At 33.7% G+C, this 25,182-nt stretch overlaps 2 protein-coding genes across 3 annotated transcripts; both read right to left on the reverse strand.

The window, feature by feature from the left end:
* Window positions 1-5,257: 5,257 nt before the first annotated feature.
* Window positions 5,258-15,753, reverse strand: LOC102587239 (golgin candidate 6). 2 transcript variants are annotated; one of them, XM_006343881.2, is made up of 20 exons: window positions 15,683-15,753; window positions 15,354-15,409; window positions 15,007-15,059; window positions 13,951-14,078; window positions 13,801-13,853; window positions 11,981-12,127; window positions 11,817-11,890; window positions 11,660-11,729; window positions 11,538-11,591; window positions 11,338-11,433; window positions 10,809-10,859; window positions 10,642-10,728; window positions 10,417-10,530; window positions 10,263-10,334; window positions 9,805-9,990; window positions 9,509-9,612; window positions 9,213-9,261; window positions 8,084-8,149; window positions 7,000-7,761; window positions 5,258-5,959 (listed from the first exon to the last, which is right to left on the reverse strand). In XM_006343881.2, the coding sequence occupies exons 2-20, from the start codon at window positions 15,375-15,377 to the stop codon at window positions 5,423-5,425; spliced, it is 2,727 nt and encodes a 908-aa protein (XP_006343943.1). In that variant the 5' UTR covers window positions 15,378-15,409; window positions 15,683-15,753; the 3' UTR covers window positions 5,258-5,422. The 2 variants fall into 2 exon arrangements, with proteins under 2 accessions (XP_006343943.1, XP_006343944.1); XM_006343882.2 differs by lacking the exon at window positions 15,683-15,753 and adding an exon at window positions 15,585-15,671.
* Window positions 15,754-19,187: 3,434 nt separating this feature from the next.
* On the reverse strand, window positions 19,188-24,101 carry LOC102577511 (homeobox protein BEL1 homolog). Its single transcript, XM_006343883.2, has 5 exons — window positions 23,829-24,101; window positions 22,079-23,000; window positions 21,314-21,705; window positions 20,435-20,495; window positions 19,188-19,971 (listed from the first exon to the last, which is right to left on the reverse strand). Exons 2-5 carry the CDS (start codon window positions 22,943-22,945, stop codon window positions 19,390-19,392), a joined length of 1,902 nt encoding a protein of 633 aa, XP_006343945.1. The 5' UTR covers window positions 22,946-23,000; window positions 23,829-24,101; the 3' UTR covers window positions 19,188-19,389.
* Between the last annotated feature and the right edge of the window lie 1,081 nt (window positions 24,102-25,182).

Consider the following 25,182-nt stretch of genomic DNA (forward strand, 5'->3'; position numbering starts at 1 on the left):
CTTCCTTCCTAGTGACTCCCTCCTTTTTTTGGTAAGTAACGCCTCTGGAAACCGTGTATTTACCTTTATGAGGTAGGAGTATGGTCTGCGTACACTATCCTCTTCAGACTCTACTTGTAGGAGTTCGGGGGTATGTGCTAGTGCTTCCTCTATAGTGTTCTTTAATATTTTCCATATAAACTTTCTATGTGGACTAGAAGCTAGTATACTATAACATCAATTTTATTATATGATTAAACATTTCTATATCTTAGTGGTACCTTTCCACAAGGGTGCTTTTATATTATTATTGTGTTTATGTCAAATATGTTGGACTATGCAATGTTGGACCTTAGTCCTTTGGACAACATTTGTCAAAGACAGTTCTTGGTCCTCACCTACAACATCAATGATTTGGTTAGTAAAATATTGAAGATTTGTGTCTCCATCAAGACTAGAAAAGTGGATCTTTTATTCATTATTTCATAAATAAAATGAAGTTATGGGGACACTTACCTACTTTTAGCTCTAGTTTGAATTAACGGTCTTTTGATTATTGGCTGTTAATTTTAGTACAATTTTTATTAATTTTGTCAACAAGAAAGCATGGTGTTGCTTTGAAAAATATGGCAACTCTTCAAAGGCAGTGGAAGAAATGTCACTGACATTCTACTATTCATACTTGGATGCAATAAAACGTCATATCACCAAAATATTTATGGACTAATATCTACGAGAAATTAAAAAAAATGCTTAATTGGTCTCTAAATACCCAAAAATCTCTCTACGTATTGTATGTACTGCACTCCCTACGGATGGTTTTATAAAGGTCTTGCAAAATATTTGTCACGAAGTCTTATATTCAAGGCTAACACACACGAAAAATTGAGAAAATTGCGTAATTTCTGTAAAATGGCCCTTAAATGCCCAAAAATCATTTTTAAAATGGTGAGACTTTATGTATTGATCCCCCAACTTCCCACAGAGGGTTTAGTAAAGACTTTGCAAAAAAATCGTTTGGAAGTAATATCACAAAAATATTAATTGTCAAAACATACGAAAAACTGAGAAAATCATTTAATTTTAGTAAATTGGTCCTTAAATGTTAAAAAATTATGCTAAAATTGGTGTCTGTACATAAGCATTTGGGACGTCCGGAATTTTTTTCTAGAAAAACTTTATGAGGACCTCGTAATGAGTTGAGAGAGCATTATGTATTGTCTTGCCATTTTTAAGACATTTTTGTATTTACGGGCAAACTTTTAAGAATTACGCGATTATGGCGGATTCTCGTGTGTCCCATGAATTTGAAGCCTTGGGGTGTTTGAATTTTTTTTTTCTGAAAAAACTTTACGAGGACCTCTGTAAAGAGTTGGTGGAGCATTACGTATAGTCCATCATTTTAAGGCATAATTTTACACTTAGGCCCAATTTTAGGAATCAAGTGACTTCGGTGATTTTCCGTATGTATTTGCCCATGAATTTGAAGTCTTGGGGCACCTGAAACTTTTTTCTGATAAAACTTTATGAGGACCTCTATAATGAGTTGGGGGAGCATAACATATAGTCCCACCATATATTTTATACGGGCCAACTTTTAGGAATTACGCGACTTTGACAGTTTTTCGTATGTATTAGCCCATGAATTTGTAGCCTTGAGGAGCCCAAATTTTTTTACTGAAAAACTTTATGAGGAACTCCGTAATGAGTTGGGGGAGCATTATGTATTGTCCCATCATTTTTAAGGCGTATTTTTGTATTTACGGGTCAAATTTTTGAAATTACGCGACTTTGACGGGTTTTCGTGTGTTAGCCCATGGATTTGAAGCCTTGACGCGCCCAACAATTTTTTCTCAAATTTTTTTATGAGGACCTCTATAATAAGTTGGGAGAACATTACGTATAATCCCACCATATTTTTGTATTTACGGGCAAACTTTTAAGAATTACGCGATTTTGGTGATTCTCGTGTGTATTATCTCATGGATTTAAAGCTTTGTGTCCTCGAATTATTTTTCTGAAAAAACTTTATGATGATCTCCGTAATGAGTTAAGGGAGCATTACATATAGTTCCACCATTTTAAGGCATATTTTTGCATTTACAGGACAACTTTAAGAAATTACGCAATTTTGACGATTTTTCAGGTGTATAATGTCCATGGATTTGAAGCCTTGGGACGCCATTCTTTTTTCCTGAAAAAACATTATGGAGACTTCCGTAATGAGTTGGGGGAGCATTATTTTTAGTCCCACCATTTTAAGACATATTTTTGCATTTACGGACCAACTCTTAGGAATTACGCGACTTTGGAGTTTTTCATGTGTATTAGCCTATGGATCTGAAACCTTGAGGCGCCTGGAATTTTTTTTTGAAATTTTTGTATGAGGACCTCCGTAATGAGTTGGGGATCATTATGTATAGTCCCACCATTTTTATTGCATATTTTTGCATTTACGGAACCCTTTGTAGGGAGTTTGGGGAGCAGTACATATAGTCTAACCATTTTTAGAGTGATATTTGGGCAATTAGTAGCCAATTTAAAGAAATTAGGTGATTTTCTCAGTTTTTTATTTTTTTTGTGTGTGTTAGCTCATGAATATTTGAGTATATAGCTTCCAAATGATTTTTTTGTGAAACTTTTATGGAACCCTTGGTAGGGAGTTAGGGGAGCAGTACGTATAGTCTCACCATTTTAGAGTGATTTTTTGGGGATTTAGGGGCTATTTACAAGAATTAAGCGATTTTCTCGATTTTTCGTATGTGTTAGCCCATGAATATTTTGGTGATATGGCTTTCGGCCGAATTTTTTGTAAAACCTTTATGGAACCCTTCGTAGGGAGTAGGGGTAGTTGTATGTACATTCTTACCATTTTTACAGTTATTTTTGGTTATTTAGGGGCCAATTTAATGAAATTAGATAATTTTTTTAGTATTTCGTATGTGAACGCCCATGAATATTTTGATGTTATGATTCATGGATGAATTTTTTGTGAAATCTTTATGGAACCCTCAGTAGGGAGTTGTGGGGGTAGTATGTACAGTCTTACCATTTTTAGAATCCTCTTTACAGAGTTGGGCGATTTTCTCAGTTTTTCGTGTGTGTTAGCCATTGAATATTTTGATGTTATAGCTTCGGAAAGATTGTTTTTGTGAAACCTTTATGAAATCCTCCATAGGGAGTTGAGGGAGCAATACATACAGTCTCACTATTTTTAGAGTAATTTTTAAGCATTTTAAGGTCATATTTACAAGAATTAGGTGATTTTCATAGTTTTTCGTGTGTGTGTTAGCCTATGAATATTTTGGTGTTAAGACTTATGGATGATTTTTTTGCGAAACCTTTATGGAACCCTCCGTACGAATTTGAGGGAGCAGTACGTACAATCTCACAATTTTTAGAGTGATTTTTGGGAATTAAAAAGTCAACTTACAGGTATTAGGCGATTTTCTCAGTTTTTAGTGTATGTTTGCCCATGAATATTTTGGTTATATTGTTTCCGGACGAACTTTTTACGAAACCTTTATGGAGCCCTTCATAGGGAGTTGGTGGAGGCAGTATGCACAATCCCACCACTTTAGAGTGATTTTTGGACATTTAGGTCAATTTACAAGAATTAAGCGATTTTCTTAATTTTTTTTTATGTATGTTAGTCCATGAATATGTTGGAGATATGGCTTTCAGATGATTTTTTTGCAAAACCTTTATGGAACCCTTTATATGGAATTTGGGAGAAGTACGTACGTCTCACCATTTTTAGAGTGATTTTTAGACATTTAGGAGTCAATTTATATAAACTAAGTGATTTTTTCAGTTTTTTGCGTGTGTGAACTCATAAATATTTTGATAATATGACTCCAGACGTGATTATTTTGTTGACTAAAATAGTTTGAGAAAATGGCAAAAATGGTTTCTCATCCACTCAAAATTTGATTAATATGACAAAGGGTGCAAGCACTTTTTTGACAAGATTAAAATTGCTCTAGCGATAAGGGACCATTTTTATGTTTATTTTCAAAGTAATTTTGAGGCCAAAATTATAGTATAGTGGCATTATGGTATAATAATAAAAAATATATTAGGCAAAGTGGCAAAAGGTCAATGCTAGTGATGTGTGTTAGGTCAAATTAGTGGAATCGGAAAGTGGGGGTGGCAAAAACACAAACTTAGGGAACATGATTATTTGTCTTAGGGTTCAACTACTCTTAGATTTTTTCTTTATGTTTTTTTCTTTTGATTTCCCACTCGATGTCCAGTATCCACATTGAACCGACTAAATTTTAATTAGATATTCGCTAGAAAGTTTCATATTGGGTTATAAAGCGTTCTCTAACAAAGACAACTCTATATCCAGGAGGACACAAACTCAAGATCTCTGATTAAAGATGAAGGAGTACTTACCATTCCATCACAACCTTGGTGATCTTTTTTCTTTATGTTATAAACACACAACATTGAACTCGGTCTACTCTCCACAGTTTCCTAGATACTCTATTTTATATCATTCGACTCATGTAGAATTGACATATTTTTAAAGAAAATTTTAATTAAGTATATTTGATTAAATTAACTTTATTAGTGATGTTTTGAAACTCTAACTTTGACGACTGCTATACGAAGGGTAGTATGGAAAAAATGTAGTAATAAAACTCTCATGATTTACTATAATAGTAGAGTAAAATGAAACATTTATTTTTGGTATAGGAGTTAAAAGTAAAATAAAATGGAGGGAGTACATTTTTTTAGTCAACTTTGTTGGTAACGGTCTTGCTGGATCGAAATGTAACTATTAGTCTCGATGAATTCTTAATTTCTAGAGAATGAAAAAAAAATGGTATTTTTTATATTTAGAAATTTCTAAATTTTAAATTTCTTGTAAGTTAAAAACCTAGAAACAATTCATTAGGTTCCTTGATGATTTATTTTTTATGTTTAACGTAATTTTCGACGTGAGAATGGACTATTCCACTTACTTCCCCTACAACCTCTCGGCTCTCACCAAGACATGTACCAAATAACTCTGGTGTAACAAAACTTGGATAAATGACAAGATATCACCTAATGTTTTTCTTCCGAACACCCTACTATGTTGTGCCTCATTAGACAACTAAACTGCTAAAGAAGATATTTTTATTCATTTTAGACAGACGAGTTTAAAACAACCTCTCTATCTCCACGAGGTAGTGGTAAGGTCTACGTAGACTCTACCCACCATAGAGCCATAAAGTGGAATTATTTTGTTGTTGTTAGACAGGCAATTGAAAGTAACCTACCAGTATAATGCAAGAAGATGGTTTACATACTTGGTTTAAGCTTAAACAAAGTTAGTATTGTGAAATTTTTACAATGTACAATGTATGCACCACAAGGGGGGTAGGGTAGAGAAAAACTAAGAAGAAATACAATGAAATGAATTTACTTGAGAAAGAAAACACCAGTAAAACTAGTCTTCATCTTCATCTTCATCAGCATCATCAGCACCAGCGTCATCACCTATACCTTCCAGCAATGCATCTACATCTTCACCTAGCTCTCTCAGTCTAGTGCTAAGTTTCTCCACTTTGCTTTGTTCTTGTCCGAGGCACACGAGCAAATCACTCAATTCAGCTTCACTCTCCTTCAGAGCTTCTTCCCTTGCTTCTTCCTTTAACGCCTCGATGTCTCCACTCTTCAAAGCGTCTACTTCTTTTTCTAGTCGGAAGTTGGCTTGTTCCAGACTGTTGTATGCATCAGACAAGCTTTTCAGATCAGATTCCGTCTTTCCAGCTAAGTTTTTGTACGTTGCAGCTTCTGATTCTGCCTTGGCCTTATCTGCCTTTAGCGTCTCTATACGTTGAGAAGCCTCTTGAAGATCTCTACGCAGAGTCTCCAGTTGAACTCTGTCTGAACCCCCACTGACTTTGCGCTCAAGCGAGGATGAGTTGTTCCCACCAGTTCTGGCCAGATCCTCCGCCAAAGTGGCATTCCGACTCAAAAGGTCCTATTTGGCATAAAACAGAGCAGGCAAATATTGTCAGAAAAGCAAAGGTATGAAGCAAAAGTAAAGGAGGAATGCAAACATGCATCCTCGCTATGCAGAAAACGCAAAGGAAGCTATTTGTAGTATGAATGCTAGTTTTTGGCTGCCCGGTCGCATTGGAGGATGTGTAGATACGAACTTTTCAAAGTATAAGAGAGCAAATTACTTGGCTAAGATTCAGAAACTTTAAGCAATATGACTAGCATTCAACAACATACCCAGTATGTACGCAAACCTTACCTCTGCCTTGTCAGGTAGAGAGGTTGTTTCCGAAAGACCCTCAATAGTGAGAAATACAGAAATAGTAAAATACCGAAAATCAACCTAGTATTACTAGGCACAGAGACAAGATACGGAACTACGTACTACTAGCCTTCTACCCAAATCATTGACCTCCTCACCCAACTATCAAGGGTCACACCCTCCTAGCATTCATTTTGCAAATTTAATACAATGGTTTATGAGTGGAGGAGCCAGAACTTTTAAACAGTACAGACTCCAAAGAGGCTCATAGTTTAAGTAGAAAGATATAAAAAGAATTATACCACTCAGGAATCACACAGGTAAAATATACTCATATAAATGCAGAATTAAAATAGACCAACTCACTGAGGTGGTAGAGGTTCATTTTCACCTATAATGATGGTCCAACTAGTAACTTTACCTTTCTACGCTTATCAAGAGAAGATACTTTACCTTCTTTTAGTTGTCGTGCTGCAATTTTCAAGCATATTGAATTAGGATGACTGAATTATTTATAGAAAAAATTGTCATAGTTTTTCTCAAGTAGATTAAGTTTTTATTGAAATAGAATTCTCAAGTGAATTAAGTATCACCAGCTTTGTTTTATAACTAATTTTGTCCTGCAGCTGAGACCTTAACTGTGCATGCAAAACTATATTCAGGTGTAAAATAGTGAGATGCAAATAATTCTAAGCCTGTACTAAATGGACAGAGTGCATTTTATTAGGACCATAATTTATCCAAAAAGTCCTTACTACCTGTATCTCATGACATTGCTTCTCCACAAAAGTTTTCAGCCGCTTGATATAGTCAACATCGTTTTCTCCACTCCTTTGTTCCAGTTCTGCTGGTACCACGGTCACCTGGCTCTTTGGGCTGCTGTAAGCTTCTACCATCTTTTCTCTAATATCAGCCTCTAAGCGCTTCAAAAAATAGACGAATGGAGAATCAAATACTGATGCAAGCATTGGATGCTCATTCTTCTGATCAGATGATTCATTTGCGCCATCTTCGATCTCAGCCATACTGGCAGCGGATGATCTTGTCAATGATTTACGTGGCAAAAATGGCTTAGCAGATGTGAAAAGAGAGCTTTTCTGCATTTCGTCAAACTTTAAGAAGTACGATGTGAGCCCAACTTTTTGGCTTATGGCATCAACTATGCTATAGGCATCCCTTCCACTAGCATTGCTTTTGTTGTAGATTACACATTCCCCTAATAGAACTGCAGCTAATCCCCTTACACTAACAGTTGTGGTAGGATTTGAGACCAGCTCCAGCAAATACGTTAGGTGAGGACGTGAATCCAGGAAGCATTGCACCGCATTTGGACAATCAGATAGCCAAATAATTAGCAGTTTCAGGATAATGGGCTGAACAAACACATTCTCAGATGTGCTTGATTTTCCATCTTTACTTTTCATAGAAGAGGCAAGAGCCAGATACTTCACCATACGGTGTAACAAAGGCTCCGCCCTTCCTAAAATGGGCGTAGGTGCTTCAAGTTCAATTTGCAGAACCTGCAATTCACTTATATGTTATAACCAAAGAATAAGGTAGACAAAACTTCTGTATCTTATAATTCTTATCACAGAAACAGCAACACAGTCCAGCATGACCGTTCTCCCGAATATAACAGCACTCCAAGATGATTTTATTTTTGTTGATGGATAGAAGTTTTTATAATACCAAGATCCCTCGCCCCACAAAAATAAAAAAAAATAAAAAATCCATTATTGGTTCATCCACTCCAAGATGAAAATATTATCTCTTGTTCATGTGTATAAAAAAATTATTTCACTCAGATTAAGATCTTTGGATGGTAAGAAGAACATAGCATACCTTTTCCTTGCATTGGTTATTACCCTTGATGACATGCGAAAGAACACTGGCAGCTCTAGAACAAGTCTGCATATTAAAAGTTAACATGCTGAGTCAATGACAACATGACAGTTAACGCTCCAAAGATGCAAATCAATACCTGAATCAATAGTTATGTCCCGACTGAGGGCGAAGCACCAAGATTTAAAATCTTTTGATACAATTATTCAACACATATTTAGAGCTAATTTAAACAAGAATTTTGCTTTCTTTCTTCAGAAATAATGATAGTGGAGTAAATGACAATGGATTCAAGAAAAATAATAGGCCAATTTTCACCTCTAACACAATTTTCTAATTCTCATGAAAGATGCAATCAGGAAATCGTAAAAAGTGGATGTTTTACCCAAGGGTGTGGGCCTAGTGGTAGTGGTTAATGAAATTGATTAAGAACCATGAGGTCTTAGGTTAAAATCCTAGTAGGGACAAAGACACTAGGTGATTTCTTCCCATTCTTCCTAGCCTAGGTGGCAGAGTTACTTGATACCTATTGCAGGTGGGAGGTGGCAGGTGCCTCGTGGAATTAGTCGAGGTGAGAAAGTGAATTTGTTGCCTTTGAGAACATGACATCAAGATTGAAATAATTAATATCCCCTCACATGATTTAACAGTAAATATCCTTATAAAAATATCAACAACATACCCACTGAAATCCCCTGATAAAAATAACTCCCTCCGTCCCATTTTATGTGGCACCATTTCCTTTTTGGTCAGTCCCAAAAAGAATGTCACATTTCCTTATATGGTAAGTTTATAAAGGTACAATTCCTCTTTTATCCTTGTTGGTCCCACTTAATCTTAAAATAATACTCCAATACATTTATGAGGAGAGAGAAAAAAGAGTCTACTTTTAAAGGGCAATTTGGTAAACATTTCGAAGTCTTCATTTATTTCTTAAACTCCGTGCCCCGTCAAATGTTGCCACATAAAATGGGACGGAGGGAGTATTAAATTATTAAAGTGTCTTTGAAACTTCTTCAGTAAAGTAACAAGCATTAAAGTGTCTATTTTGAAACTTCTTCAGTAACAAAGTGTCCAATTAAAATTTTCAGAGAACCACCAAGAATGTGTATAAAACATATCACATTACCTCAACATCACCTTCATTTTCACCTGTGGTAAGACCATGTAAAAGCATGCTGCCAAAAAAGAAAGACAAAAAAAAGAGATAAATAGAAAAGGGGGGTCGGAGATGTGAAGGTCATATTGAAGCAAATTAAAGTGTTCCTATTCTATATCTTTCGCTTTTTTATTTTTTATTTTGAATGTGTAAGTGTATTTATGGGATGATCGGGGGTAATTAGTGGACGCTTAAATCAATTAGAAGACATTTCGAATACTCTAAAAGTAAAACTAGGAAATAAAATATTCAACAGCATAGATTACCTTCCAAATGACATGTTAATATCCTCCTCAACAGGGGCATGAATCATTGACTGTGGCTGCAGAATTAGAGTAGATGCCAACATTGTCTGGCCATCTGGATTTTGCTGCACCGATCACATAGAACATGCTTTACGAAATGACACATTTCAAGAAAGCATAACACACAACTAAAGACCCAACAAAGGAGATACTAAAGGAAGCTCTGTTGAACAATATCTAACATCATTCTGAAAGCATAACATACAACTGGTCGAAATATCTAACCATTTAAGCAAGAACTCAGTTAAGATGCTAACCTGACAGAAGTTCTTAAAAAGATAGTCAGCTGCCATGAATTCTTGCTTACTAGAAGTGCGCAAAAGTATCCGGAGGACAGAATTCAAAGCAGGCTCTAAATCTGGTTCCTCTCCGAGCCTTTTGCTTGCAAGTTCTTCGAGATTCTTTGGGTGATTCGCAATCAGATCACCAATGCAATGAAGTGCCTGACATCGACAAAAGCCGTTTCGAAGATAAGAGTTACAAGAATCAACTAGCTATAGCAGCATCTACAGTGAACAATGTTCACTACATTATAATGTAAATGGAATTCAAAGTAGAATAGTCGTAGTAACCGGAATATCTGCTCACTCCCTTATACTTTTTTTAATTTAATTTTGCCTAATCAACTATTAAGAATTCAGTAAGAAACCATGAAAGTTGATTAATTAGATAAGAAAGTCAAATACTTGAAGGCATAAAGAACTAGTCAACTCACCGCACAACGCACTGGAACTGGAGCCCATTGACTTTCAACTCCTAACATGAAAAGATGGTCCAAGACCTTTTTCTATAATATCAATCAGATAAGTTAGGAAAGTGATGCGATAATCCAAACGTAAGCAGCTTTCACACTGATGGAAAGAACAAACCTGAACCAAGACTGTTTTATTAGTCAGCTTATTTGAATCTCTGCCAGGATCAGTTTCTGGGCCACCAATGATTAGCAAATTAATGGTTTCTAGCACACTGAGTAGATTTATTGTCTACTGGCAATCATTTAAGGCAAAGAAATGAGAAAAGACCAGTAAGGCTTAGGTACATGAGAAAATCATATCAGCGGCACATAAATTATATAAATGGATTATGGGTTTAACCTTCTCTTGTGTAAATTTGTAGGTTGTCCCTCTCAGCTTCAGAACTGATAGCAACTGATCAAAGCCCATCGTCTCTCTAAGTAATACCTGCAATAGATTCATAGTAAGTACTAGGAAAATTAAAATTATATGAGTAATGAACATTGGGGAGGCACCCAAGCAGAAACCTGATTTGATGCACTATTACGCAGGAGATTGTTCAGCAGTTCAAGACAGTCCTGAAAAATTGCCAAAGTAAAAGCAACAAAGGGGTTCAGATAAATGTTCAATAACAATGCAGTGATCAGAAATAATCTTCTTTGATATGCTTTTCCTTGAGCAGAGGGAGGGTCTATCGGAAACCTCTCTACCTCCCAATGCCTCCCAAAGTAGAGGTAACCCCATTTGTGGTATTACACTGGGTATGTTGTTGTTGTACTATCCCACATTTTCTAGGAACCCAGGAGCAAGTGCACTTGTAACACATATAGGCAATTTCTAGAAACCATGAATTACAAATATTTACAATAAAAATGATGGTGATTGAACGCCAGAAATAGGTAAGAACAAGACGGAAGTTATGCTCAGATATAATGAATAGAAAAGGTAAAAAGGCAAGATAATGACAGACTACACAAGTTCAAAACCTTTGAATCTCTACTATTCTACAAACAAAAACAAAAAAATAGACTTGAGCTTAAGATTACTTGTCCAAACCTGCACAACAACTCCTCCTTCTGAACCTCCCTCCTCTTTAATAATGCTGAATATCTTTTCAAAAGCACCTTCAAAGACCACAATTTTTTGAATTTCCTGTAGATTTTAAAAGGAGTCAAGCCAAATGCTAGACACAAAGTAAGTTAATTATGAAGATTTACGACAGGGGAGGTAGCCACCAAGGAAGGAACAGCACTCACTTCAGCCTCACGGGTCAAGTAAGTCAGAAGTAACAGTGCCTCATTTCGTATGACCTTCAAGACATGCCAAAGTTAGAATCCCACAATGACAAAGAGCATAATAATTTTATCATTTCCACTACCTCACGATCCATAAGCATATCCATCAGCCGTGTGATACCACGGGGAATGCTAAGAATAGCTTCCTGTAACCTGAATATTATTTCAGCATGTCTTCTCCTCAAAATGGGCTTATAAAAACGTACTTGAAACAATATGCAGTGGAAGTACTAAACATACCTTTGTGGAGAATTAGTTAGGAGGGCCGTCAAAAGTTGAAGTGTATAGTATCGTACATAGAAATCCTCCTCTGACTGCCAGAGTATTATTAGATCAGCCAATTGCAAAGAGATTACTGACTATACAACAGAAACAAGAAAGAATAATAGCAATAACATGCTTACCAACAAACTTAAGAGAAGAGAGATATTATCTACTTCTCTAGAAAGCAAATCGCTATTCATCAAAGTTGGCTGAACCTCATTCGCAGGCCCTTTTGCATGACCAATTGGAGATAAAGCGCCCACAAGAGTTTCCAGAGCCCCCCTGACCTTCAAGTACCCAATATGAATAACTTTTAGTACTGATTCAGATGAGGAAAGTAATAATGTTGCATAAAACAGACATCAATTGACAAAAAAGGGAAGGATTTTTATCATTTGCCACCAATGGAAAATGAAAACCTTTTCAGTAAAAAGTTGTTGTTGTGTATTTATTTTTTGATAAAGTTAAAAGTAGAGGCTCTATCATACAGGGATCAACCAAAACAACAAAATGCATTAGATCTTTCAAAAGTAAATACCTTGTAGTCCCAAACTTTAAAAGACAAAAGAAAGGGTTTCCACCAACACTGCTGAGATAATTGCACAAAGTTTTAAGTTTTGAGATAGTATCTACCAACAACTGTTCTTCACCGGCTGAAGACCACGCAGTTTGATCAATGACACAAAAAAAATATTCCAGAGTAATAGTGAAAAAGATCTCAACAGAATTAGGAATTTGAAAATTATTTCAACTGTACTACTCTGATTGGCTGTTGGCCTTAGAAACTGATATGGAAAGTCGAAATTCCACAAACAGTTGCTTGCTTTACATGGCTGTTGGCAGAAGAGGCAGTCTTGACACATAACAATCTTATCAAGAGATGATACCAATTATTCTCCAAATGTCACTTATGTGGAGAGGAGGCAGAAATAATCAATCATCTCTTTATGCATTGTAAGAAGACATATCAACTATGGAAGATATATCTCGATATAAGGGAAATCATGTGGGCTATGCCAATGAGAATACCTGAAGTTCTAGCATGTTGGAACAGAAACATAATCTCTTAAACTGGAAAGAGATGGAGAATTGTCCCAGCTAGTATTTGGTGGACAACTTTTTTTTGTTTGTTTTTTGATTAAGGTATTTGGTGGACAATTTGGAAAGAAAGAAATTAAAGCTGCTCTGAAGATAAACACGGTATTATACAGAAGCTGAAGTGTCTAGTCCTTTTCATGTTTAGGTGTAAACAAGAGTACCTAGAAGATCTTGAATCTATTTTGATGTTTTAGAATCCTTACAAGAAGAGTGGATTGGAAACCTTCCTGTACTCCACATTGTAATTATGATGACTGCATATGTTGCAGTCTGTTTTATATATATATATACAACTTATGTTACCTTTTCCAAAAACAAAAACGAAAAAGAGAGAGAGAAACTGTAGTTCTCAAAAAAACCCCTTCCTCTGGTTAGTCTCTTTTGAACAAAATCTAATATAAGTAGTAATTCTTAAAAAAAAATCGAAGGGGGAAAAGGAAAGATCTTATATAACAGCCAGCGCATAAATTAATGTGAGACATGTTTTATGCCTTTTAGAACCAATAAAAGAGACATGTATCCGCAAGTAATCATCACCAGCAGTAGGTAACGAAACATAGTTACAGACAACATTAGCCTTTAACAAAAATAGTATTGATTTCACTCTTTTTTTTATGACAGTATTGATTTCACTCTGACCATCAATATGTTCTCCCAAGTCAAATTTACACCAATCTTTGGTACCACACAAGCAATAAAGCATCCAATTAGCTAGCACTATATACCAAACATCATGAAAAGACAAGATATTCTACAAACATATAGCTTGAACTTTCATGCCAATAATACACAGAATGCATAAGCCCCACTAAAATAACATTAACATATCTTAGTGTTAAAATTGGCAACAAAGCAATTGTACCATCTCAAAATCATCACGCTCCTCCTTTAAGACGCTCAATATCACTGGGAATCCTGCAAGAAATAAAAGATTTAAATAAACATCATTATATGATGGTGAAGGAAAATAGGAACAGACTTCGCATGCAGATAACAAGATATAGACACTAACCCATTGCTCCAAAGGCCATTTGTCCAGCACGACTTTCAGAGACAACAGACTGAAGTTCGAGCATAGCAGCTCTCCTGTCCTCAGCCAGCACACCGTTGCTAATCCGGTCAAGCAAGCGTTCGACATAGCTATTGGTGAAGACAACACACTAGATTAATTAACATGCTGGACAAGTTGGACTAACTGCCACATGGAAATTGTGTTGTCCTAACTTAAAAAAAGCAAATAGCAGCACAAGATAATCAGCTGGACAATCTAAGGGAAAAGCTTAATTTCCAGGATCATAATGTCTTTAACATTTCCCAATTATAGAAAGAAGACATTTCTTCTAACCATACCAAAAATATTATTACTGTACATGATCTCTACCAAGGGCTCACATTTGATGGATGCTACAAACACTTAACCCATCAAGAAATATGATTAAATAAAAGTATTTTTCTGAATTCACGGTGAATAATTACAGAATGGAATCCATTTTCCTTCCAGGAAGTGGATCATTTATGTCATTATCTTTTCTTTGTAAGGTTATTAGGTTTAAAAGGTTTTTTCTTGATAACAGAGAATTCCTCAAAGATGAGCGGCAACAACTTGAACTTAAAGGATAATGGGTCCATCCCTTTACCTTTCTTCACTTATATTCCAATTTTTCAAATGATTTGAGTATCTTCCAAACGAGTGAGGATTCATATAGCCGACGTCAACTGATTCGAAATTGAGTTGGTAGTTATTTTTGGTTTCAGGTGCACCAATTATTCATTGCATAAACAACAGCAATTCATAAATGCACATTGGAATTTATCTCGTAAGAGACTGCTAAGTTACGCGGACACATTAGAATTTATCTCGTTAGAGGCTGCTAAGTTGCGCAGACACATTGGAATTTATCTCGTTAGAGGCTGCTAAGTTGCGCGGACTCTTCACTTTCGATGCTGCACCCGTGTCATACACTACTTTTGGAGAATCCGACCCGCACCCGTTGACATTTTTAAGAGTCCGAGTAACATTCACTTAGAGCTATCAATACGGGAATTGATTAAAAAAAAAAACACTTACCTATCTTCACTTGAACCTGAGTTTTCATTCCGAAACACCCTTCCAACTACACCCTGCAAAACAAAACATAACATATTCAGTCACACCTAGTTACACATAATCAAAACATTGATCATCAGCCATCCACACTATCTTTTTTTATAACCACGGTGTCTAGGCCAGCTTGTGCAAACTCGACTAGTTCCACGGGATACATTTCACCTTTCACCAGTAGCATGTACCAGGATTTGAACCTCACACCTGATGGTGCTCTCATTGACCACTAGGCCACACCCTCGGGTATCAACCATCCATACTACATTTTCCATGAAATAAAAAAGCACCCATTTTAGGAAACCAAAAAATACCTGATACTTCGCAACTAAATCCATCCGTCTATAAGCTGATCACAATTCTTCAAGTTCTGGAATACATGAACAAAAAAAAAAAAAAATCCCCTCTATTAACAATAGCGGACATTAGGGTCAAACCCAAATCTCAAATTCGCAAAAAAATCAAAACTTCATGAGAAATTGACATAAATTTCGATTATTTTTTCTATGAAATTCAAAACTATAACAAAAGACTATTGACTTTACCAGAAGGAACAATTCAAAGCTCAAAAAAAAACCCCTTTCTCTATATAAAAGAAACGAATAACGAAAAGCTTAAATAGGCTATGGTGTTGTGAATTTACCTGAGACAAAAGATGAGATCGCAGAGAAGAAGTGAAGAAAGAGGGAAAGAGACGGAAATAGAGAGGGTCGGGTCAAAACGTTTAAAGGGTGTGGACTGAATTTGAAATGGGCCCGTATTTACTTGGGCCGAGCTGGATTTCGCGACCCGAATTGTAGCATTAAAATTTGGGGAATTTTCGCATATAGTCAGCCACTCTAAATAACTTAATTAGACTCTATAGTTATAGTTTGCTAATTATGATCCGTAGCTACATGTTTAGGGAGGAGGGAGGAGAGAGAAGAGCAAGATTGGGAGAGGGGGAAGAGAGGCGAGCGAGAGAGGGCAATAATTTGTATAATTCGCATCTCGTTTGTATAATTCGTGGGTATGTTTGTATAATTCATGTGTATTTGTATAATTGAGTAATACAAATTATGGAATTATACAAATATGAAAAAACTCAAAATAAAGAATTGATACAAATATAAACATATGAACTTAAAACAGTTATACAAATTATATTATACAAAATCTGAGAACAACACATTTATACAAACGTTAAAGAGTTATACAAATTTTTTTTAAAAATGTATTGGTGATAAAACTGAAAAATCAAAGGAAATTGTTGTTATATGTAAATACAAACCATCGTATACAAATACAAATCAAACGAAGAATTGTTAGTTGCGATTTATACAAATATGACGAATTATACAAACTCGGACCCAACCCACTTAATTTACGGTTACTGTTAGTCGCAAGTGGTAATTATAGCTAGAGCTATAATGACTAATTAAATAGTATAAATTTGCTTAACAGCGTAATTTTCCCTTAAAATTACATCATGAATAAAATTAATATATAATCAGAAGCCGAATCTAGAATTTAAAATTTTTGAGTTCTTATTAAGCTCCTAAATTAATATATAATAATGATTGGGTTCATAATCACATATTATAAATATTTAATGAAGGTCTATACCAATGTTAATCACGATCCTCATGTCAACCCATAAACTATGCTATAGATTCATCATTGTATATAGTGGCGAAGACATAAATTTTATTAAGAATTGTTAAAACATTAAAAAAAAAAAAAGTCAACATATTGTATTAATACACAAAATAAAGTTTTTAAGCTAGCCGAATAATGTTATATTCTGGAGTAGTGATAGATAAATTTCACTCTCTCCTTTTCAATTTATATATGAAATATTGTTTGACTGAACACAATTTAACGAAGAAGTATCATCAAATTTTTTTAGACTTATGTCTTAAATATGACTTTGTAGCTATATAAATCTTATTATTAGGAGTTAAATAGAAAAATCAGGTTAACTTACCAGAATATACCTTGAGTTAATGGGTTTATAATTTCATTGCTGGAAATATTTGTTTGAAAACTTTACTTTAGGATTCCTATTCAAATTTGCATGTTTATATATCATTTATTGGAATTTTATACTCCTTTTGTCCTATAATATATCTTTCACTTTTTAAGTGTAAAATAAAGTAAAAGGTTTCATCAAATTTGTAAATGTCTTATGTCATATTGTTGAAAATGGAAAAAGTTCACTTGTTGAAAATAGACCAAATTAACTTGTGTTTCTGGCTAATTACGATTATTACTATATGTCAAAGTGTTTCTAATAAAGTAATTTCTAATTTATCTGTCATAAAAATATCGATAACAAAAAAAGGAGAAACTATCAAATAAACTACGATGTCGATCATCAAAAAGCTGTCTTTGCTCCTACTTTTGCTAATACGTCCACTATATCCTATTTTGCTCCTTAGCTTAAAGTTGTAGCTAAGCATAGGATCCCAAGTTGCCTATGTCGTTAAATTTCTCGTAACTAACTGAAGTTTATGATAATTTATCAATTCATCGATAAATAGAATTAGCGATAAAATTTGTTGTCTAAAATTTTTCTATCGCTAGTTCTTTGTTTTTAGAGTATGATTACCTCATGTAAGTCAATGCATGTTTCAAAAAAATAATTATGGTTGTATGTTTTCATTTTATAGAAAAAGGTATCTAGATATGGAAGTATCTAAAACAAACCATAGAAACAGAAATAAAGCAATAAACATAATGTTTCTGAAAATAGAATATTTACATGTGCAGATCTAAACTCCAACTACCAGCCATTTACTATCTTATTTAATTCAGCTCTAGACACAATATTTCACAAAAGAAGTAAATAAGATACCATAGTATATAATTAACTAATTAATTAAAAGGAAAAATTTTAGCCGGGACAAAAATGCTAGGTGATTTCTTCCTATTTGTTCTAACTTAAATGGACAGAGTTATATATCTAATATCTAGAAATTAATCGAGGTACGCACAAGCTGACTTGAACACCACGATTATTGAAAAAAAAGGAAAAACATGGGTTTTTTCTTCATGATGAATAGAATTTTGTAGATATATTGTTTTAATCGATTAAACTCACATGCATGTTTTTCTATAGTACATATAAGCAAGTCATATATTTCATTTAACAATAAGCTCTAGCTATATTATAAATAACAATATATAATTATAAATTATTGGAAATTAAGTAAAAATTACTATAATCTTAAGCTAACAATAAAGATAAAATACATTGACTAAACTACAAAAAGAAAGGTCTCTTTCAATTCATCAAAGTTCATGTTATCGTATTGTTTGTCTTGGTCCATCAAATTAAAGCTTATGAATTTGTCTTTAGGATATTATCGCGGTAACGTACTATCTTCGTGTTGACATTCTTTATATGATTCTTTATTTTTCTCTATTATGATGATATTCGTCTGAGGTAACATGCGCAACTTCTTAAAAAAATCTCAATCCTAGCCCGTCCTTCTGTTCAACCCATCCTTTGTCATGGGCGTAATGTCACACTCATGGAGAAAAATATTTTCTAAGCAACTTTTTGGTAAAAGAATTCATGATAATTGGAGAAATGATTATTTTTTTTGGGTGATATTATTCATGGACTATACGTGCAATTATGAAATAATTAATGATGCTTCATTTTTTCCAATTTCTGTTGGATGGTCTTAATCTTGATAATTGAGAGGCTAACTGATTTTGCAGCTTAATTTAATTCTCTTTGTACCAATCCCAGAAAACAAAAATCTTCAAAGCATCCTTACAAAATTAAAATTGTTTTTTTCTCATTTGAATTATTACAACCACACATGATTCCATCACTTATGCTACCAAAGTATCTCAAACACCAGAGAGGGAACAACAACATACTAAGTATAATTTCATGAGTCGAGTCTGAAAAAAAGTAAGACATACACAATAGAAAGATTGTTTTCGATAGATCAGTACCTCGACTCAGAAGAGAGATTTATAATAATTGTATTTTTTTTTTCAAATTGCAAAATATGTATATACTGATATTTGTTTCAATCACATGGCAATAATTTAGATGCATAACAATTACCAAAATTTTCACAAAAAAAGAAGAAGCTATAGCATCCAAGAATTACCAACTATAGAAACAAAATTCATGTCATCACCCAAAATACCTAAAAAATTCCCAAATGTAGAATTTTTAATAATTGTATGATTCCAAATCACTTCTTTTAATTATCTATACCCCATATATTGTTGCAACTACTAGCTATTACTACTTATAATATCCATCCATCTATCATCATTCATCACCAATATATATTAAAATTAGAGTATATAATAAGGTCCAAAATGAAGAATTAATCTCATTTTTTAACCAGCCAAATCATGAAGAAGTTGTGCCCCCATCAAGTTTCTATATGGCAAATTCTGATTTTCACTATCCAAAAGTGATGTATATTGAACTTGATCATCATCTCTTGGATAAAAAAGTGAACTTTGATTATGAGATGGTTGTGATGAAAATGTAGTTAACCCCATTGATGATCCACCACTTCCACCATGTTGTTGTAATCCCAATGTTAAAGAAACACCCCCTCCATGATGATGATGATCACCACCACTAGTACCATAAGCAATATTTGTTGAAAAATCTAGCTCAATCGCGCCAAACGATTGATCTCCACCTCTAATTACTCCATAGTTTTGATCATTTTTCTCATGAGGGTGATGATTTATGATGGAAGATATGCATTCAGAGTCAATTCTTACAAGATTTGGCTTTTGATCTTGATGATGATCAATGTGTGATTGATGAATTGTCATGTCATCAATTAGGGCTTTTGATCCATCTGGAGATCCAACATTTTCTTCTTCTTTTGTTTCTTCTATGTACATTTCTTCCACCATTGGCTTCCATAGCCTTACCCTTGCATTAATGAACCAATTAGACACCTGCCCAAAAAAAAATAAAAAATCCATTGAATCTTACATGCATGACATGACTTTGTAAAAACACAAATACTTCAAAATTATATATACTAACAGTATAAACAATTATAAGGTAACTACTATATGTACTAGTAAAGAGTATAAGTTCTATATACAGACGATAAAGATTCACACTATCAGATCACTTAAAAGATAACTATAAGTATAAATGGAACACAATCTTCTATAATATGTCAAAACGCTCATAAAAAAGATCTTTATATTGTCATTTTGTCAGTGCATATAACTTAAACTCGATATTACATCTCTATGATAAGGAAATGTGTGCAACTTGATAAAAATGATACTTTAATTAACTAATTGATAGTGTCAAAAATCTTTATATTATCACTCTGTTAGTGCATATAACTTAAACTCGATATTACTCCTATATCATTAAAATGTTATGGTGGAGAAAGGGACATGCCTGGCTTCTTGAAAGACCAGTTTGGCGAGCTAAAATGTGTTTATCAACATCACTTGGGTACCTGCAAGAATATTGTTTCCATAAAGAAAGTAAATATAAATTGTACTTATACTATAGTTTATAATAACATATATATACATTGTACTTTCTATGTGATGTAACAAAATAAAATCAACAAAAATTCTATCGACAGCGTAGTTATGATAGAGCATAGTTAAAAGGAGTTACTGTAACAACAAATTGAGAGTAACTCCCAAGATATTTAGCTATTTTTGTGAACAATGATTGATGGCCCATGGAAAGATCCTTGGTACTACAACTACAAGTGGGGTTATATTATTTTCTTCTTTTCTATAAAAAAATAATAATAAAACTTTGATTCTTTCTCAGTAAATAATAGTCGTCACTCAAAATAATAGCGTTCAGATGTATAATATACAATAATAGTAAAATATTCAGTGTAATCCACAACTGAAGTCTGGAGAGGATGGTATGTATACAACCTTATCATAATCTTGTGAAAATAGAGAGACTGTTCAGATAGACCCTCGACTAGAATAATAAAACAAATACAATAACGAACAAGCCATGGTAAAAAAAAAAACAAGCAACAACAACAACAAATAATGATAACTTTTAAAAAATACCGATAAGAGAACTAGACAAGTTTAAATGTATAATATATAAAAATTATACATAATTTATATTTAACCGACAGCCATAAATATATAGTCTATAAGTAATATATACCATACTTTAAAAAGTATAGTAAGTTGAATTCATATGTTCAAAGAGCACAACCACATACCATAAGTTAAAAGTATAGTACTACATGCAGTAAGTTGAATTCATCAAATTTAAATCTGAGATCGGACTTACGGGTGAAGAAAGTGTTCAAAGAGCCAGGCGCGGAGGACAGAGACTGATCTTTCTGGGAGACCGCGTTGCGGTCTCCATGGATGAGTCTCCATCATATTCATCTGTTGGAAAGCCTTTTGTTGCCTTAAAGTTTGATCAAGAAGTCTGAGTCTTGGTGTTTCACCTCTTGTTGAACCAGGAATAAGAGTACTAGTACTGTCTTTTTCTCCCATAGCCATTTTTGTGGCCTTAATTTGTGCCACAATTCCATCTCTTAAACATCTAAAATGCCTTGACATAGCCCTTGATGCTAAGGCTGAGTAAACTGTTGCTGCTCCATTTCCAGCCACTGCTTCAAATGATGATACAACAGCCTTCATTTGATCACAATAATGCTTGTACCTTCTATCCACCTACACATAATCCAAAAAAATTGAATCTTTTTTTATCTCTTTTGCCTAGTGAAGTATGAACAACAACAACAACATACGTACAAGTGGGGTCTGGGAGGGTAGAGTACTGTATATATAGTACGCAGACCTTACCTTTACCTTGGGAGGCAAAGAGGTTGTTTTTGATAGCGTAATGAAAAAGGAGAAAAGGGTTGTAGAGAATTAATGGAATAGTGAAATTGTCACCATGTGGGCAATTAATGGAAAAGGGCCTATTCAGCCTCTCAATTAGTTCATCAAGATTTGAACTTTGAATTTACAACAATTAAAAAAAAGACTAAACTTTTTCAACTATTTCATGTCAAAAAAGATGGAAAGAATATATATAATATACCTCTTCAAGCATTTGAAGCAATTTTGTCTTTCTTTTTTGAAGTTCCAAAAGGTCAAGAGACTGTAAAAGTTGCTTTTTTGAAGTACTAGCAGTACTCTCATGTTGCTTTAGAAGTACTTTTGAAGAAGAATGATCATTATTCTTCTTTATTCCGAGACTACAGAACTCACTGAGCAACTCTTGAGCCGGACCCAAGTATTTCGAGTCCCTAACTTGATGATGATGATGAAAATACCCTTGTTGTATATTTGTAGATTTACCCAAAAATCCATCATGTATTAGTCCTTGTTGCAAATCTTGATGTCTAAGTTCAAAAGATTGTAAACCAATACTTGGTGGATTTGAGGAACAAAGAGATAATGAAAGTCCTTGACTTGGCCTTTCATTTCCTTCACAAGGGAAAACACATCTCATAGATGGATCATCAACAAGTAATGTTCTGTTATTATCGTGATGCCACGAGCCTTGATGATCATCATGATGAGTAGTTGTGGTTGTCAACATATTTTCATGACTACCATGTTGGTAAAATTGTTCACTAATGTTCTTAGAAGACGAAGGACCATGATCATCATCATCATCAACACCATTGATCTTGTTAAGAAAATTACCTTTCCACAACACATGATGAGGATTATTGTTGTTTGGTGGAAACCCTATCATTTGATCCATACTAGAAGTAGTACTACTCAAATTGTACATCTCTGGATTTGTTTCAAAATTTTGCAACTGATGATTCACCATATTATGTGGTGTTGGATTAGGATTATTTGTATCTGATGAAAACCAATAACCAGTACTAGTAACCATTGATGATGATCTTGGTTTAATCTCTTCGCGAATACTTTCTTGATGATGACTAGCCATCTATATATACATATAAAGATCTCAGCTTTATAACTCTTTAAGTACTTTCATGATTCTGCAACAAACAAAAATCCCATCAAGATCTGCATATCTTTTATTAAAACAACCCAAAAATGGTAAAAAAACAACATAGGTAGAGTGAAGAACATCAAAAGGCAAAGATCAAGTGAACTACAAATATATTTTACCTTTTTTGAACAAAAAAGATTGAAGTTTTACTCACTCAAGTGTTTGTAACAACATAGATGACTAGTTTAAAACTTCAAAACAAGAAAACAAAAGGTAAAAAAAAAAACATCAAATGAACTAAAAACTAAAAGGGGTTTTTAGTTACCATCAAAGTTACCTTTTTTGAACAAAAAGATTGAAGTTTTACTCACTCAAGTGTTTGTAACAACATAGATGACTAGTTTAAAACTTCAAAACAAGAAAACAAAACGTAAAAAAAAAAACATCAAATGAACTAAAAACTAAAAGGGGTTTTTAGTTACCATCAAAGTTACCTTTTTTTAACAAAATGATTGAATTTTTCCACATAGATGACTAGTTAAAAACATCAAAACAAGAAAACAAAAGGTAAAAATAGATCAAATGAACTAAATACTAAAAGGGGTTTTTAGTTACCATCAAAGTTACCTTTTTTCAACAAAAAGATTGAATTTTTACTCACCCAAATGCTTGTAGACTAGTTAAAACTTCAAAACAAGAAAACAAAAGGTAAAAAAAGAAGAAGATCAAATGAACTAAAAACTAAAAGGGGTTTTTAGTTACCATCAAATTTACCTTTTTTGAACAAAAAGATTGAATTTTTACTCACTACCAACTTGTTTTTGCACATAAAACATCAAAACAAGAAAAGAAAAGGGAAGATCAAGAAATGAACCTTTTTTTTCTTTGTGTTGTTTTTTTCTCAAACAAAACAAGAAACATGGTGTACTATGAAAAAAAACATCCTTAGAAATTAGAGAGGATGATGAAGATCAGATGAAGGAGAAAACATTATGGATTTTCCAGAGGTTAAGGAGAGAGAGAGAGTGGCCTAAGGGGGTGTGTGATGATGACTTGTAAGCCATGTTTTTTCATTGATATATGCTTTTTTGCTATTACTTTCTCTCTCTCTCATGCAAAACAAGATAATCAATACGTACAAAATAGACTTCCTAGAAAGAAAATCAAATCAAATTAAAAGCACCCCTCTCCCTCTTCAATAATTAACCCTTAAACCAATTAAAAGACGACGTAAAATGAATTCAATCAACAACAATAGCATATTCAGTATAGTCCTACCAGTGGAGTCTGATGAGGATAGTTTGTACCCCATCTTCAATATATGATCTAAGTCATTATACTAGTTTTCCGACCTTTTTTGAAATATTTTTTTCTTGAGTCCAGAGTCTATCATAAGCAACATTTCTACCTCTTCCCTCGTCTGGATATATTATGTTGTGGTAAGTTATACTAGTATTCTTTAATTGACACTTTTATTTTTCATTTTATTCCTAATAATGCACTTTTCTGTATCAAAGTATGTGTCAATTTCTCATTTCAAGAGTAAATTTGACTAATTTTTGTAGCTTATAAATTGGATTTGATCAATTGATCAATATTATAAAAGTAAAATTTAGATATTTAAACATGGTACAAAAAATACTATAAGTTGCAATTCATCTCATGTCAATGCAAATATACATTTAAAATTATTGATCAAAATTCACATAATTTAAATCTCGAGAAATAAAAAGCGATAGATAGGATCAAAGAGAGGATTTCATAGACACAAATATCATATCACGTTTAAAATCATATCATGTTTAAAATCATATAAGTTACGACAATCTATTTTTTATTTATTTTTTACCTTCAATATTTAGTCAAACATCTTTACATAAAATAGTCCAGAAAGAGTACTATATAAAATTCCAAACTAGTTTTTTTTTATTTCTGGAGATATAAAAATGCGATTTTGGATATAGGACTATGAGTTAGAATATTTTAAAGATCATAGTCCTATATTACAACTTCCAAAATCACATGTTTTAAAAATTTTTTGTTCTTGATTACTATACTTTATACTATATAATATAATAATCTTGAAATCCCAAAAACTCATTATGTCATTATTGGTTAATTGTGTGTGTGTTTGGGGGTGGGGGTGGGGGTATTTCCAATTGGGCGGTAGAGAAGTACATTAATTTTGTGAAGTTTTTAGGGGTGTCTTTTGATGGTATGGAGGGGGA

This window comes from Solanum tuberosum, unplaced genomic scaffold (assembly GCF_000226075.1).
Source record: "Solanum tuberosum cultivar DM 1-3 516 R44 unplaced genomic scaffold, SolTub_3.0 scf00048, whole genome shotgun sequence".
In the NCBI taxonomy this organism is placed as follows: Eukaryota; Viridiplantae; Streptophyta; class Magnoliopsida; order Solanales; family Solanaceae; genus Solanum; species Solanum tuberosum.